Raw genomic sequence first — 15,679 nt, forward strand, 5'->3', positions numbered from 1 at the left:
GAACAACAGGTCAGGGACTGAAGCCAGCAGTGGTAAGACTGGATTTGTATTTGAGATGAGACGTTGTAGGATGCAGGTGAGTAGCGAGCAGACACTAAAGCGGCCCTGTGTGGAGGCTCATGCCTGTAAACCCAAATTAGAGGTCAGCCTGGGCTACAGGGTGAGCCCGTACCACCGGGGGAAGAAAAAAAAAGCCCATTCCTCCCGAAACCAACAATGGTGGATGGATGGAAAGTAAAAGAAACACAAATTTCACACACGGTGAGTAACTCCTTATTAGTGTCCGCGGGTTACCAGCTCGGTGTCAGTAGCTTTTCACTAAGGTTGTGGCCAGCCTCCCCTTCCCCTCGGCGGGGAATTGGGGGGGGGGGGGGGGGGGAGAGGAGAATAGCGAACTGCATTTCCCATCATGCATCGCGCCGGGAGGAGCCTTTCCTGGACCACAACTCCCGGCATGCCGCCTGTCCCGGCGGCGCGGCCCGAAGCTGGTTTGACGGGAGGAGCGGCGGCGGAGGATGGAGGCGGTGGTGTTCCTCTTCTCGCTCCTCGACTGTTGCGCGCTTATCTTCCTCTCTGTCTACTTCGTATCCTTGCTTGAGACGGGCTAGGGCTGTCGCTCATCCCCAGGGCTGCCGCCGGGGCAATGGGCGGAGGGCGGGCCGGGCGGGCGCTGGCAGGTGTGGGGTGAGGGGGCGGCGGCGCGGGCCCGGGTCGCGAGCGGAGGAGCCGAGCTCGGTCTTTAGCCGGCCTAAGCCAGCTTCCTTCAGCCGCCCCTCCGTCTGCTCTCGCCCGCAGGTGCCCCCCGGGAGATCGAGGCATCCCGGGGCCGGTGCTGGCGGGCGGAAGGTTTTGCCGCCTTCTCTCGTCCCCGGTAGCACCCTTGCCCCTTTGTCCTCTCGGGTGTCTGTGCTTCTGGGGACTCCCCACACCCAGGAGATGACTCATTCCAAGAACCGGCGATGTGCTTCCTTCACGTGCCGCCCTTTAGAGAGTTTTTAAAAAGGAGTTTCTTCAGAAGCATCCACAAAGTGTTTCTGGTTGTCCTCGGTAGTGTGAGATCTGTAAATTAAGTAACTATATTTGACTTAGTCCCCCGTTTTGAAACAAAAACAAACAAAAGAAAAGGCTTGCTCGTGTTAAAAGTCAGTATTTTCTATAGTACTTTCTGTGAAGGTTTCAAACAATATTTTCCGGACCGGCAAATTATGTTCAGCAACCTAGCACTGTAGTAGCTGTGTGGCTACATCTCTTCCAGGTCTTCGGGGATCATAGTGCTTGTAGCACAGTGTTGTAGTGCTGTAGTGTAATACACAGTACAGTTTTTTTTTTTTTCTCGAGATAGGGTTTCTTTGGAGCCTGTCTTGGAACTAGTTCTGTGGACCAGTCTGGCCTCGAACTCGCAGAGATCCTCCTGCCTCTGCCTTCCAAGTGCTGGGATTAAAGGCGTGCACCACCACTGCCCAGCCCACAGTCCAGTTTTAAGTAATTAATTGTGATTAGAAAAGTGCACTAGGATTTTTGCATGTTACCCTTTTTCCTTCAAAATCACGTCCCTTTTTCTGATCAAATTTAACCTCTTTTTTAGCCTTATGCAACTTTAGGATAGCAGCACAGAGTATATTTTCCAGTTTGTTGTGAACTGACAGTTTGTTTTAATAGGAAGGGGCAAAATTTGGAATTAGAAATCATTGCTCTTCACTGTCTCTTACCCGCTTCTTTAGGATTGGAGATGTTTGTTTCCTAGATACACACAATGAGAACTTGTGTTAAACACCCAGCAGTGTCTGCCCTATTGCAGTTATTTAGCATCAGTTTTTACTTTGATGATTTCTAATAAAAAGAGCCCTGTGTTTTATTACCTTTGAGGAACTGACTAAAAGGGCAAACATCTCTTGCTGAAGTTCTGATGACCATTGCTTAGCTTGTGATAAAAGGAACCAGAGTTGTTGGACAATCTGAAATGCTTTTTTTTTTTTTTTTTTTTTTTTTTTTTTTTGGTTTTTTGAGACAGGGTCTCTCTGTAGCTTTGGAGCCTGTCCTGGAACTAGCTCTTGTAGACCAGGAGGCTGGCCTTGAACTCACAGAGATCCACCTGCCTCTGCCTCCCAAGTGCTGGCATTAAAGGCGTGAGCCACCACCGCCCGGCTGAAATGCTTATTATTATTATTATTATTATTATTGTTGCAGTTTGGAAAACTAGATTTGATCATCTAAAACAGTCTTGGTCTATACCAGATCATGTATGTATGTATATGTTAACTGGAATGTTTATTGGTTACACATTCAGGGTGCATTTTGGTGAAAACACATTACTACTGTGTTGTAGGATAGTTAGTTGCAGTAATAGTGTGACAGAGAATAGTTGGAGAACGGTCAGAATAGACTTCATGGAGACTATAGGAGTGTGGGGAGTTTGAGTAGTCAAGAAACCTGCAGGTAAAGGGGGACAGATATTTACAGTCACTGGCCAGAGCAAGGTGCAGGGCAGGCATGTTCATTTCTGGGTGATGGTTATAGAGCACCAGGAGTTCATGGTTGCTTTAGGCTGTAGCAAGAAATCAGGTAGGGAAGGAAGTTAGATCAGATAAATGAGGAGGGCAGTAGTGAGTCACTGCAAACTTTTGACTTAAGGAAGTACTTTAGGTCAAGGATACACAATTTCTGCTAGAAATAAGTTCCAGCGATCTCTTGTTGATCTGGGGGTGTGGCTCAATGGTGGAGCACCTCCATAGAACAGATAAGGTGCTGGACCAAGAGAGTAGGGGAAATACATTCATATGGTGACCACAGTTAACAATGTATCCTGTTTGTGAAAAATTGGAAGACTGAAAGTTGCATGCTTTTTACCACAGAAGTAACCATGTGAGATAATGCATCCTGCCTGGCTAGGTTGTATCATTCTACAATGTATATATTGTTTGAAACATTTATATATGATAAACACATGCTATTCTGTTACTTTAGAAGCTCAAAACACAACAGTTTATTAGGAAGCTGAATCTGCAGAGTAAATTCAAGCTAGGAGAGTTTGGGAGATAAACCTATTGGGAAGAGGTTCTTCTGAATTTGAACTATAGTGTTAATTGTGGTATTGGCATTGTCTGGTTATGAATTTGTGGGGAAAGTGATGAAGAGGTGATACTTGGTTGAGAACATTTTACTTTTTACTAAATTTTACCTTTTTTTTTTTTTGAGAGAGTGTTAATTGTATCCTGTAATGCCCTTGATATCCAAATTCACTATGTAGGTGAGGGTGGCCTTGAACTTCTAATCCACTAGTCTCCTGAGTGCTGGAATTGCTTTCTGAAACATATATAATGCTTGGTTGTTAAACAGGAAGTCTGTGTGCTGTTGTGAAAGGACCTAGTTCTGCTCCCCAGCACTGGGGAAAGTGGAAGCAGAAAGGTCCCAGGGGCTTATTGGCCAGTCTAGTCAAACAACAAGTTTCAGGTTTAGACAGAGAATAAAACGAAGGTGGAAAGAAGTAGAAGATTGCCAGCACCAACCTCTGGTGCATACATGTGCACATACATAGACTGTACAAACACAAGAATTATGTATATAATTCCTTATCTTAACCATCAGATCATAACATTGTCTGATTTAGAATGTGATTACATTAATGCTAGATCATGTTGCTCAAAATTAAACAAGGTAAGACATTGCTTATTTTTGGTTGAAGTCAATTCTTTTCATTATTAAGTTTTATAGATCATCAGAATTTGCATTTTTTTTCTTTTAGATTCCTAGCTATTCATTGTAATGTTGTAGCTAGAACTGCTGTGTTTTACAGTATTTTAGATCATGAAATTATGCTAGATCTGATTTTAAATATTGTTTCTTACTATACATGTTTCTGGTCTTCTTGTCTACATGAGGCTGATTGTTCTGCTTTCTTTGCTCATACTGCCACCTCCCACTCATGGAACAAATGTTCAGTCTGCCTTTTGTTGAGTGAAAGATCTTTCTTGTGTGGTTTGTAGGGAAAAATGGACTTGGTTAGTTAGTTTGTTTTAAGGCCATTTCATATTTAATATAATAACTTTATATTGACATAAGTCCTCTAAGTGGGGAGTTTATCTAGATAGGGGAAAACCATTTGTCCCTGATCCATTTTACGAGCTGGACAAAGAAGCTTTCTGGATAAAAATTCATGTAAAAATATATTGAGGGGCACTTTTTGCTTGACTTAAAAAACGGTACCATTGTTACTTCGTATCTTAAGTCTACTGAAAAAACAAGGTTCAAAGGAGTTGGTTGTTAGTTAGTCCCTAACTGGAAACACCTGCGTCCTCATTTTTATTGCTGTTGTGCCATACCTGGCGTGTTGTACCATCTTTTTTTCTTTTCGGAGTAAGTTGATGTTTCAGTATTTGTGTCATTACGATCTACTCTTGTAAAAATATAAGTCTTCATTGCTGAGTCTCAGAGTAGACAGTGATAATATGTCCCTTAGACTCCCACCTCCCACCCCTGTAGTGGTGCACATCTTTAATCCCAGCACTCAGCAGGCAGAGGCAGGCAGAGTTTGAGGTCAACCTGGGTTGCAGAGTGTATTCAGGATAGCCAGGGCTACACAGAGAAACCCTGTCTCAAAAACAAACAGACGAACAAAGGGAAAAAAAGAGAAAAAAGGTGTGTGTGTGTGTGTGTGTGTGTGTGTGTAGGGGGGAATAATTGTCACATTTCTTATTTACTTAGTTTTCTGTTTACCGCCCTTTGATACTATTTTCTACACGGTATCATGCTGGTTGTGGTAGTCAGTACCTGTAATGGCAGTATTTAAGAGGCTGAGGCCAGAATTCTGTCATGATTTTGAGGCCATCCTGGGCTTCATAGCAAAACCCCTTCTACTTTCTTTCCCCCAAAATGAATTAGTAAAAGATTAAAAGAATGTACCAGTCCCCTATTCCCCCCTCCCTGCCCCGCCCTGAACCATTTCTTTTTCAGGCCAGCATGTCATTCTGCCCTCTAATTGGCTGTTCTGAGGCTGTTTCATAGTTCTCATTTGGTTGTGGAGCCCCTGATTCTTTTTTTTTTTTTTTTTATTTTTTTTTTTTTTTTATTTTTCGAGACAGGGTTTCTCCGTAGCTTTTGGTTCCTGTCCTGGAACTAGCTCTTGTAGACCAGGCTGGCCTCGAACTCACAGAGATCCGCCTGCCTCTGCCTCCCAAGTGCTGGGATTAAAGGCGTGCGCCACCACCGCCCGGCGAGCCCCTGATTCTTGAATCTTGTGTCTTCCTTCTTGGCTACAACTTCATTTTGGGGGAGTAGCTTCTTGAGGTACAGCCAACATGTAGGAATTGGAGTTCTGAAATGTTTGAACATATCTTACTTAAATCCTTCATTCTCTATCTGAGTACGGGGTTATAGTGTGGCAAGATTTTTTCTTTCTGACTTTTAAAGACATTGCTTAGTAATCTTCTGTCATCCATTGCTATTCAAGTTAATACCCTTTTATTTTTAGTTATGTTTATGTGTATGTCCGTATGTGGTAGTGGAGTACAGGTGCCTGCTGAGGCTAGAGATGTCAGTTCCCACTGGGGTTTGAGTTATATGGGGTTGTGATCTACCTGATGTGAGTACCGGCCACCTGCTGGTAAGGATGAACTCTTAGTCACTGTGCCATCTCTCCAGCCCTAGTTTTTTTTTTTTAATAATTTAAAAAAAGGTTTATATACAACCTGCCAGGGGAGATACCATGATCATGAAGGTGGTATTCCAGGGCAAGGCTTATCCATTGCACTCTGGTTGTGCTGACCCCTGAGATTTCTCCAAATGTAGGAAATTCGACTGCATAATTTGTGGTAGTGAAGGAACACGTTCGCCCTCTCCCCTGATTTAAAAAAAAAAAATTATGTTTTTATTTATGTGTCTGTGTGAGTCCATGCCACATGTGTGCAGGTGCCAGAGGAGGCCAGAAGAGGCGTCCCTTCAGAGTTAAAGGCAGCTGTGGGCATTCCCTATGGCTGCTAGGAAACAGACTCAGGCCCTCTAAGAGCGGCCAGCGCACTAACCATTGAACCATCTCACCAACCTCCTATTTAAAACTTCTGTTCTTGTTTTGGAGGAAGCACCTCACTAGGTAGCCCTGGCTGGCCCAGAATTTGCAGTGATTTCCCCTGCCTTCCTAGTGCTGGGATCACAGGCACTTATCATTACACCTGCTAATTATTTTAATGTTATCTTTCTGAATGGCATTTGCTTCCTTGGGAAAATGGAGATGAGGAATTTTTCTGCAGGGTGGGGGTGAGGAATGGGGAAATATTTGAAGATGAACATTCTAACTGAAAAGGCATGTATATGGATATGAACCACACTAATTTAGAGCAGGAGACGTTAGCATATTGGCATAGATGCTGGAATAGAAGGTGAGTATTACTCTGCTTCTTCCTGAGGTGTTCAGACTGGCTTATGGACGAGGCTGAGACTTTGCTTAGGGTGAAATAGAACTGAGACGTAAAGATTTCATTTTAAAGCTGTTAACTGACGTATTTGCCTAGGGTAGGAAGTTATAGCCCTGTCTGGGGTTTCTGAGTCTAATGTAAAAATTCTCTGCACGTTCATCAGTTTAGCCTCCGTGTCATGTTCAGACAGGAAAGGTGGGTCAGAGGTGTAATGCCTTGTTCTTCACTCGCAGTGGGTGATGCCAGAGGTGATTGGCCACGCCCTTGTCACTGTGCTCATGCTGGTTTCATGGCACTGGTTCATCTTCCTTCTCAACTTACCTGTTGCCATTTGGAATATATATAGGTAAGTATAGTTTGTTTACCATTTTGTGACAGTAGTTCTTAAGAAACTAACAGCTGGGCCTGGTGGTGCGTGTCTGGTAGTAATCCAACATTTGGGAAGTAGAATTAGGAGGATCAGGAGTTTGGAGTCTAGCTTTGCCATTTAGTGAGTTTGAAGACATCCTAGACTACATGAAATCCTAGATAAAAGAAAATAATTAAGAGCATTTCCCCCACAAAATATCCCAGTGAATAAAATAAAGAACAACAAAGTACTTATGAAATCAGAATAAATCATTGTTTAATCTGGTATATTGGACAGATAGTAGTTTGCATGACTCAGTCACGTGTTTAAGAGCAATCTGTTGCTAACTTTGGGGGGCAGTTCCCAGTTAGCACCAGGGTATGTGGGAAAATCCACCAAGGCGGCATGGGCTAGATTTTTCTATCTGGGGGTAAATAAGGAAACATGCTTTCTGCTGGTAACCTAAGAAAAAAGGAACAAACACACACTTTCCTGATGGTAGCTAATCTCTTTTACTTAATCTGTTGATAATCTCTCTTACATGCATACATCTCTCTTCTGCTCGGTTATGTATTTCAGTATTCAGTTACAATATCTCTATCACATGACTGCATATCTTTTACTCATGGAAAAATGACCTTGTGTATATGTCTCTAGGGTCAACCAGCCTGCTTTGAATCTGCTCTAAAGTTAGCTTGTCTATGTAAAAGACTGTCTTTGTGACTGAGAATCCTTTGTCAGTGTGAGTAATGTAAAGTATCCTAGTATTATTTCTATTCATCAGGATTATCTTCCTGACCATTCATAGCTATGTGTGCCCAATAAATATAAAACACACCACCAAAGGGCTGTGGAAAGAACCCCACAACTGTTCTTATTAGGGAGGCAGAGCAGTGGTACCCAAGAAAACCACGGACAGGAACAACTAGTTATCCACTGTCAACAACCCTACAGTTTGCCAAGTGGGGTTCCCTAAGTGAGTTGACTTGTTAAACACAGTTGTCACTGCTGTATATTTCCACAGCAGTCTAGTTGAGTGGTGTAGCACACGCCTTTAATCCCAGCATTTGGGAGGCAGAGGCGGGTTATCTCTGAGTTTGAGGCCAATCTGGTCTACAGAGTGAGTTCTAGGACAACCAGGGTTACACAGAGAAACCCTGTCTCAAATCCTTTTCTTCTAAGAATAGTCGAAGGCTTGAGAAAACAAGGCCTTTTATTTGTCTTTATAATACTGGAAATAAAGAAAATTGCATTTTAGTACCTGCAAAGTACACAATTTGTGTTTGGGATTTTTTTGTTTGTTTATCTTGAGGTTTTTGTTTGTTTTTGCAGTACAGATTAAATAATATAGAAAAGAATTACAAAGACTGGCCAACTTTTCCATAGCTGAGGCAGGAACTAATGGAGAAGTCAGGGAGGAGTGCTGTCTACTGGCTTGCTTTCCCTGGACCAGCCTCCCACCTCATCATTAGTCAAGAAAATGCACCACAGGCCAATCTGGTGGGGCCAATTCTCAATTGACGTTCCTTCTTCCGAAATGACTATCTTGTATCAGTGTACCATCTAGTTTTATGCTAACTTGACACGAGCTAAAGTCATCTGAGAGGACAGAACCTCAACTGAAAAAAATTCGTCAGCCAGGTAATTGGGACACACACCTTTAATCCCAGCACTCTGGAGACAGAAGCAGGCAGATCTCTGTGAGTTTGAGGCCAGCCTTGTCTACAGAGTTAGTTCCAGACATCCAGGACTACACAGAGAAACCCTGTCTCAGAGGGGGAAAAATGTCTTCGTAAGATCAGGCCAAAGGCAGGCAAGCCTGTGGGCCATCTTTTAAAATTAGTGATTTGTGGGGGAGGGTCCATTGTGGATGGGTACACCGCTGGACTGGTGGTCCTGAGTTCTATAAGAAAGCAAGTTGAGCAAGCCAGAAAGTGGCACTCCTTCATGGCCTCTGCATCAGCTTCTGCCTCCAGGTTCCTGCTCAGCTTGAGTTCCTTCCCTGACTCACTTCATTGATGAACTGTGATATGGAAGTATAAGCCAAATAAACTCTTTTCTTCTCCAAGTTGCTTTTGTTTTTTTTTTTTAAAGATTTTATTTATTTATTATGTATACAACATTCTGCCTGCATGAAGAGGGTGCCAGATCTCATTACAGATGGTTGTGAGCCACCATGTGGTTGCTGGGAATTGAACTCAGGACCTCCGGAAGAGCAGCCAGTGCTCTTAACCACTGAGCCATTTCTCCAGCCCCTCCAAGTTGCTTTTGGTTATGGTGTTTCATCAGCACTAGCAATCCTGAGACAATCATGTTGACATAAAACTAGCTGCACAGTAGATGAGGGATGTCCTTGAATCTCTCTCACCTCTACCTCCCAAGTGGTGAGATATCAGGCATGTACTAGTGCTGGGGACCAAACCCAGAGCTTTGTGCAACCTAGGCAAGCACTCTGCCAACCGAATTTCATCCACAGTCCTATCTACTTGACTGCTACATTCACAGATTCTGGAAAGACACATATAAAGAGGAGTGCACAGTCTTTTCTGACTGGCCTCTTAACATGTCAAAGTTTATTTGTAGCTTGTATAAGCACTCTTTTTCCCCCAATCTGGGATTGAAGGTATGCCCACCACAACCAGCTAAACTCAGGATTTTGTGTATGATGGGAAAAAGCTGTTCCACTGAGTCACATGTGCACCCCACATTTTATGTTTTTAAGTAACTTGAGGGAGACTTTTCATAAGCAGTATGTATTGAATAGAGAAGTTTCACGAGTATAGAGTAGAGAAGGGCCAGGATACTGAGAATTCAGTTCAAAGAACGGAGAAGAGAACATTTTGTTGGAAAAGGGTTGTATTAGTGGGAATGAAAAAGCGATATCTTATAAAGGGTAACAAAAGACAGGAATTCAGTATGCTGGCTGTATAAGATGAGAGAGCAAGAACTGGGGTTGGAAAAAACCTTAAGGATCACCAAGGAACTAGGTAATGGAATTCTAAATTGTAATCTTTTGGAAGCTTTTTGTAGGTATTTATTCAGGTATGGTTAGGCCAGTAGGATTTAGGGGAGAGTTTAAATCTTGTGAAGCTCAGAGAGGCTTTTACATTTCACAGAAATGACATTGAGAAACTGTATGTGGCAAGACCAACAGAATCAAGAAGCCTGGACGTGCAAGCAGGAGGAGGCTGTTTATGGGGCTGGGTTCAGACGTGTGTTGTACACGTGGCACGGTCTGGATGAAGTGTAGGCATAAGCGTCTGCTCTCGCATAGTTTTCCTTCTCAGTTTACGTAACAAGTTTCTGAGAGCCAGGTGTGATACATACCTGGAATCTCGGCACTCAAGAAGCTGGGAAAGAATAATCCTCGGGTTCAAAGCTAGACTGATTGTATAGTGAGTTAGAGGCCAGTTTGAGCAACAGAGTGGGGACCCTGTCTGTAAAACAGGGGCTAGGGAGATGACTCTGTGGTCAAAATGCAAGCATGACGGCTGAAATTGAGATCCCAGCACTCAAATGAATAACAGGTGGGCATGTTGGCCTGGGCCTGCCTGTAATCCTGACTCTCAGATGGAGGCACGTGATCCCTGGAACAAGCTGGCTATCTAACCGCTGAATTAGAGAGTTCTAGGTTCAGGCAAGAAACCCTACTTTGGGCTGGAGAGATGGCTTAGCTGTTAAGAGCATTACCTGCTCTTCCAGAGGTCCTGAGTTCAATTCCTAGCAACCACATGGTGGCTCACAACCATCTGTAATGAGGTCTGGTGCCCTCTTCAAGCCTTCAGGCATGCATGCAGAAAGAATATTGTATACATAATAAATAAATATATATATATAAAAAAAGAAACCCTACTTTGATACAGAATGTGGAGAGCAATTGAAGAAAGCACCTGATATCAACCTTTGGCCTCCACATGTACATTACACACACAAACACAAAAAAACCCTAAGAAGCTTCTGAGAACTTTAAAACATTAATTTGGTTTTGGAACCTCTTTTAACTTATATCTAATGAGAAAGAGCTAAAGAGAGACAGACGATGTGTTAAAAGTTCTCAGAATTTACTAGATATTATTACTACATTTGTTTTAGTGGGTAGAAAATTAGATAAAAAAAGGAAAACCAAATGGTAGCCCAAGATGTCATTGTACTGCTCTATTTTGTTTGAATTTAAGGCTGCAAGGACTGGTCTACATTTGCAGGTTGATTACTGTTTTTCAGTATTCACGCTGAGATTTAATTTCCTTCTAATGTATGTATCTTTTATCAGGTTCATTATGGTGCCAAGTGGTAATATGGGAGTGTTTGATCCAACAGAAATACACAATCGGGGGCAGTTAAAGTCACACATGAAAGAAGCCATGATCAAGCTTGGTTTCTACCTGCTCTGTTTCTTCATGTATCTCTACAGGTAAGTTTAGAGTCCTTTTTACAGCATACTGGATGCTGTTTGGTTCATGAGGTATTACTGTACTGTAAGATTTTGTACTGGCATTGTAAAACTTTGGGGGGATTATGTGAATTTATTGTGTCTGTGGAGATTTTTTTATGTATGTCATTAATTTAGTGTTCTATCTAACCTAAAAGAGGTTTCTATAATACCTAAGCTATTCCTTCACTGTTGAGGCTATTAACAGGTTCTAAAACTGCCATTGCTATTCATCTTCTGTCTTAGAATCTAGCTAAGAGTTTTCACTGTTTCATTACAAAAAGCTATGGAAGTGTGTGTGTGTGTGTGTGTGTGTGTGTGTGTTCCTAATGATTAGAAACTCTTGTTCTGCCAGGCATAGTATTAGCATGGTGTTATATGCTTTTAACTTCAGCACTCAGAAGGCAAAGGCAGGCAGATCTCTGAGTTGGCCTACATAGTGAGTTCAGGCCAGCCAGGACAACATGGTACGATCCTCTCTCAACAAAAAGGGGGGGGGAGGGGAATAATAGAAAAAGGGAGTTGGAGAGATGGCTCAGTGGTTAAGAGCACTGGCTCTTTCAGAGGATCCAGGTTCGAGTCCCAGCAGCCCCATGGTGGCTTATCTCCATCTCTGGCTTTGGTTTCACCTCTGTGGGTACCAGGCATGCACATGGTGCACAGACATAGATGCAGTCAAAAAAAAAAAAAACTCATTAAGTAAAACATTTTAAAGTGTTTGTTTGTAGGTTTTTGTTTGTTTTGTTTTGGTTAAGATCGGATCTTGCTATGTAACCCTGGCTATCCCAGAACTCACTATGTGGTCCAGTCAGGCCTAGAACTTAAGGCAATCCTCTTATCTCATCTCTGCAGTGCTGGTATTATAGGTGTGAACCTCTATTTCTGGGAAGATAATAGTTTGGTTTTGGTTTTCAGTTATTGTAGTTTTATGTGTGTGGTGTTTTGCCTGCTTTTATGCTTGAGTAGCACATTTGTGCCTGGTGCTCTAGAGCTCAGAAGAAGGCTTCAGATCCCCTAGAACTTGAGTTACAGTTAGGAGCTGCCATATAGGTGTTGGGAACTGAAACTGGGTTCTCTGCAAGAGCAAGAAGTGCTCTTAAGCACTGAACCATGTCTCCAGCTCCAAGATACTGGTTTTTAAAAACCATTATTTTAGCCAGGAATAGTGTTGCACATCTATAATCCTTGCCTTTGAGAGGCTGAGACAGCAGAATCACAAATTCAGGACCATCCAGGACTACTTAGTAAGTTATAGCAAGGTACTATTTCAAAAACAAGAAAACAAGGGCAGTGGCGGCTCACAACTCTAATCCCAGCACTCGGGAGGCAGAGGAAGGTGATGTCTATGAATTCGTCCTCACATCAAGTTCCAGAACAGCCAGGGCTGTTACACAGAGAAACCCTGAACTGAAAAGAAAAACAGGGCCGAGCGGTGGTGGCGCACGCCTTTAATCCCAGCACTCGGGAGGCAGAGGCAGGCGGATCTCTGTGAGTTCGAGGCCAGCCTGGTCTACAAGAGCTAGTTCCAGGACAGGAACCAAAAGCTACGGAGAAACCCTGTCTCGAAAAACCAAAAAAAAGAAAAGAAAAAGAAAAGACAAAAAGAAAAGAAAAAGAAAAACAAACAAATGAGAAAACAAAAAAGTGGAAGTAGTATTTTGGGGCAGGGTTAAGACGCAATTCTTTTTTTTTTTTTTTTTTGGTTTTTCGAGTCAGGGTTTCTCTGTGGTTTTGGAGCCTGTCCTGGAACTAGCTCTGTAGACCAGGCTGGTCTCGAACTCACAGAGATCCGCCTGCCTCTGCCTCCCGAGTGCTGGGATTAAAGGCGTGCGCCACCACTGCCCGGCTTAAGACGCAATTCTTTAGAGCCTGTGTGACTCTTGTCCAGAGTGCTCTCCCCTTTTCTACCCTTCCTTTCCCCTTGTTAGCTTAAAAGCTTGTCATTTTTAGCCACGTCGTTGTTGCTTTACCTCTGAATGTCATTCATAGTTGAAAAGGTTGGAATGGATGCTTTTGTTCAAAAGTGATTGTATTACCAGTTAATCAGCTTTTATTTCAGGGGTTTTATGCTTCTCTCCCATCTGCTTCAGTAGCAGGCATTCAGGGATTGTTAAATGGAATTGAAGTTTTGGAAAAAAATATTCCCATGTTTAAAGAATGGTGGAGCCCAATGGGCCTTTGGCTTGTAGGTCAAGGTGCTCACCTAGTGGGATCTGGGCTCTACTACCTAGTGTGAGATTTGGTAAGTGCTTCTTAGCCTCTGTGTGCTTTGGGTTTTCATCTGAAATGGGCTGTTACTAATTTACCTAATGGATTATAGCATGAACGAAGTGCATGTAAAGTGCCTAAGTTTATTACCTATAGTAAATTCAAAAATATTTTCAAATATTAGTGACTACCTTTAATCTGCACTGTATACTGAGTAAGTTTGATATGCCTATTTGTTAGTAACACCAAGGTTATTTCCGAGCATTGCAGTAGTTTTGGTCTGTTGATCAAGATTGATCTTGATCAGTTGTTCAAGAGTGAGATTGATCCCTGTCATTGAAGGGAAGGATTATATTTCATTGTGATTTTCTTGAGTATTTCCTGTCTTTATGTCACATAGATCCTGTGTGAAAGCATTGAGGTTGGCAGTTACAGTCTGGAGTAGTATACAGAGTGAAAGAGGGGAGCCTGGGTCTTACTGTCCTCACAGCTCACTCATCACTACTAGCTTGCAAGCCAGACCACACAGGAGCATGAACAAGGTCAGCTTCCCAAAGGAGGTGCTTCCAAGGCTCCTTGTGAATAGAAGCTACTGGGTTAATAGCAGACTGCTGGGACTCTGCACAAGGCAGACATCTGGATAGGGAGTTAACGTGTGTGGTTGTTGGTGGTGGTTTTTGACTGGCCTTAGCTTTTATTTTATTTATTTATTTATTTATTTATTTTTTATTTTATTTTTATTGTTTTTTAGAAACAGGGTTTCTCTGTATAGTCTTGACTGTCCTGGAACTCGCTTTGTAGGCAAGGCTGGCTTCTAACTCAGAGATCGCCTTCTTCTGCCTCCTCAGAGCTGGGATTAAAGGCATGTGCCCGGCCATATTTTATTTGTAAAGAGTTTATTGTTATTTTTAGTGTGTGTGAGTGCTTGTGCATGTGGATAAGTGCATGTGAGTGCAGGTGCCCTTGGAGGCCAGAGGCACTGGGTCCCCTGGAACTGGAGTTACAAGTAGCTGTTGTGAGCCACCTGACATGGGTCCTCTGAAGAGCAGAGTGTTCTTAGCTGCTGAGCCGTCTCTCTAGCCCCTACTTATTTATTTATTTTTTTTTCGAGACAGGGTTTCTCTGTGGCTTTGGAGCCTATCCTGGAACTAGCTCTGTAGACCAGGCTGGTCTCGACCTCACAGAGATCCGCCTGCCTCTGCCTCCCGAGTGCTGGGATTAAAGGTGTGCGCCACCACCGCCCGGCTTCCCTACTTATTTTTTAATGACAATACCAAATTGGTTTTAGATTTTACTTTCTTCCTCTTATCTCAGTTTGTTTACTATTTTAGTGAAAACATTAGAAGCTTTTATCCGAGTATTGCTATTAGGTTTAAGTGACTGCAGTGAGTGAGCCTGGGGGAAGCAGGGCTGAATAGACTGGATTCCAGGAGAGTCCTAAGGAAACGTTAGTAATTCCAGTTCTTCTTTCCACAGTATGATTCTAGCTTTGATAAATGACTGAAGCTGGAGAAGTCGGGGTTGAAGCCGGCCTACACTACACTGCACAGTCGAGGAGCCAGAGACGACTTAACCATGACCATAGCAGTAGATATTTTGGTCTTTGAACAAAAAACTATTTTTGCTGTATTTTTACCACATAAAGTATTTACAAAAAATGAATTGAGTTTTTGTAGATTTCTGATCCATGAAGGTGTTTCGTGTCCTTTGTGGCTGTTTGGTAGAGGTAGGAATGTGTGCCAGTTTTGCATGCCAAAGAGATAAAGGACACACCTAAAAGAGCCCTTACTAAATGAGCTGGGTTGTCTTGAAGTCTGAAAAGCCAGAGCAGAGAGCAATACAAACCTGGAGAAAAGAAGAAAGTTAATTACCCCTTCTTTATATTGTGGCAACTTCATGTTAATGTGGCTTAAGGATTTTGAGGACTTTTCAGCTAAGCCTTTTAACAGAAAATGACATTTTAAAATATATTTCTTTGCAGTATTTGAAACCTTATAAGGCATGTGCCCAGGTACAATGTAATTCCTGCATATAAAGGAAAAATAAATTTTAAAATCAAGATTTTATCAAGAGCTTTCATTTTAAAGCTTGTATCTCCATGATTCCCTCCCCACCCCACCCTCAGACATCATAATTGTTCCATTTGTATTTCATCTCTAGTAATATGTTTTAATGGGCTTGGAGAGGTGATTTGGTAGAAGCCACTCAGAATTAGGAAACTGGTTGGTCATTGTTAGTGAAACAACCTGTGAGTGCTCACTTGGTGCAGAATTAATCTCACCTCCT

General features: G+C 42.6%; 1 protein-coding gene and 1 non-coding gene across 2 annotated transcripts; both read left to right on the top strand.

Moving 5' to 3' along the window:
- Positions 1-434: 434 nt before the first annotated feature.
- Cnih4 (cornichon family AMPA receptor auxiliary protein 4) lies at positions 435-15,517 on the top strand. The gene is made up of 5 exons (XM_041635513.1): positions 435-584; positions 3,586-3,654; positions 6,641-6,753; positions 11,027-11,167; positions 14,870-15,517. Exons 1-5 carry the CDS (start codon positions 516-518, stop codon positions 14,895-14,897), a joined length of 420 nt encoding a protein of 139 aa, XP_041491447.1. The 5' UTR covers positions 435-515; the 3' UTR covers positions 14,898-15,517.
- LOC121435949 lies at positions 5,678-5,834 on the top strand. The gene has a single exon (XR_005972629.1). It is a non-coding gene; the product is annotated as a U1 spliceosomal RNA (small nuclear RNA).
- Positions 15,518-15,679: the final 162 nt, after the last annotated feature.

The sequence above is a fragment of the Microtus oregoni genome, unplaced genomic scaffold (genome assembly GCF_018167655.1).
Source record: "Microtus oregoni isolate MIOR12 unplaced genomic scaffold, Mior012 000047F_ref0000412, whole genome shotgun sequence".
NCBI lineage: Eukaryota > Metazoa > Chordata > Mammalia > Rodentia > Cricetidae > Microtus > Microtus oregoni.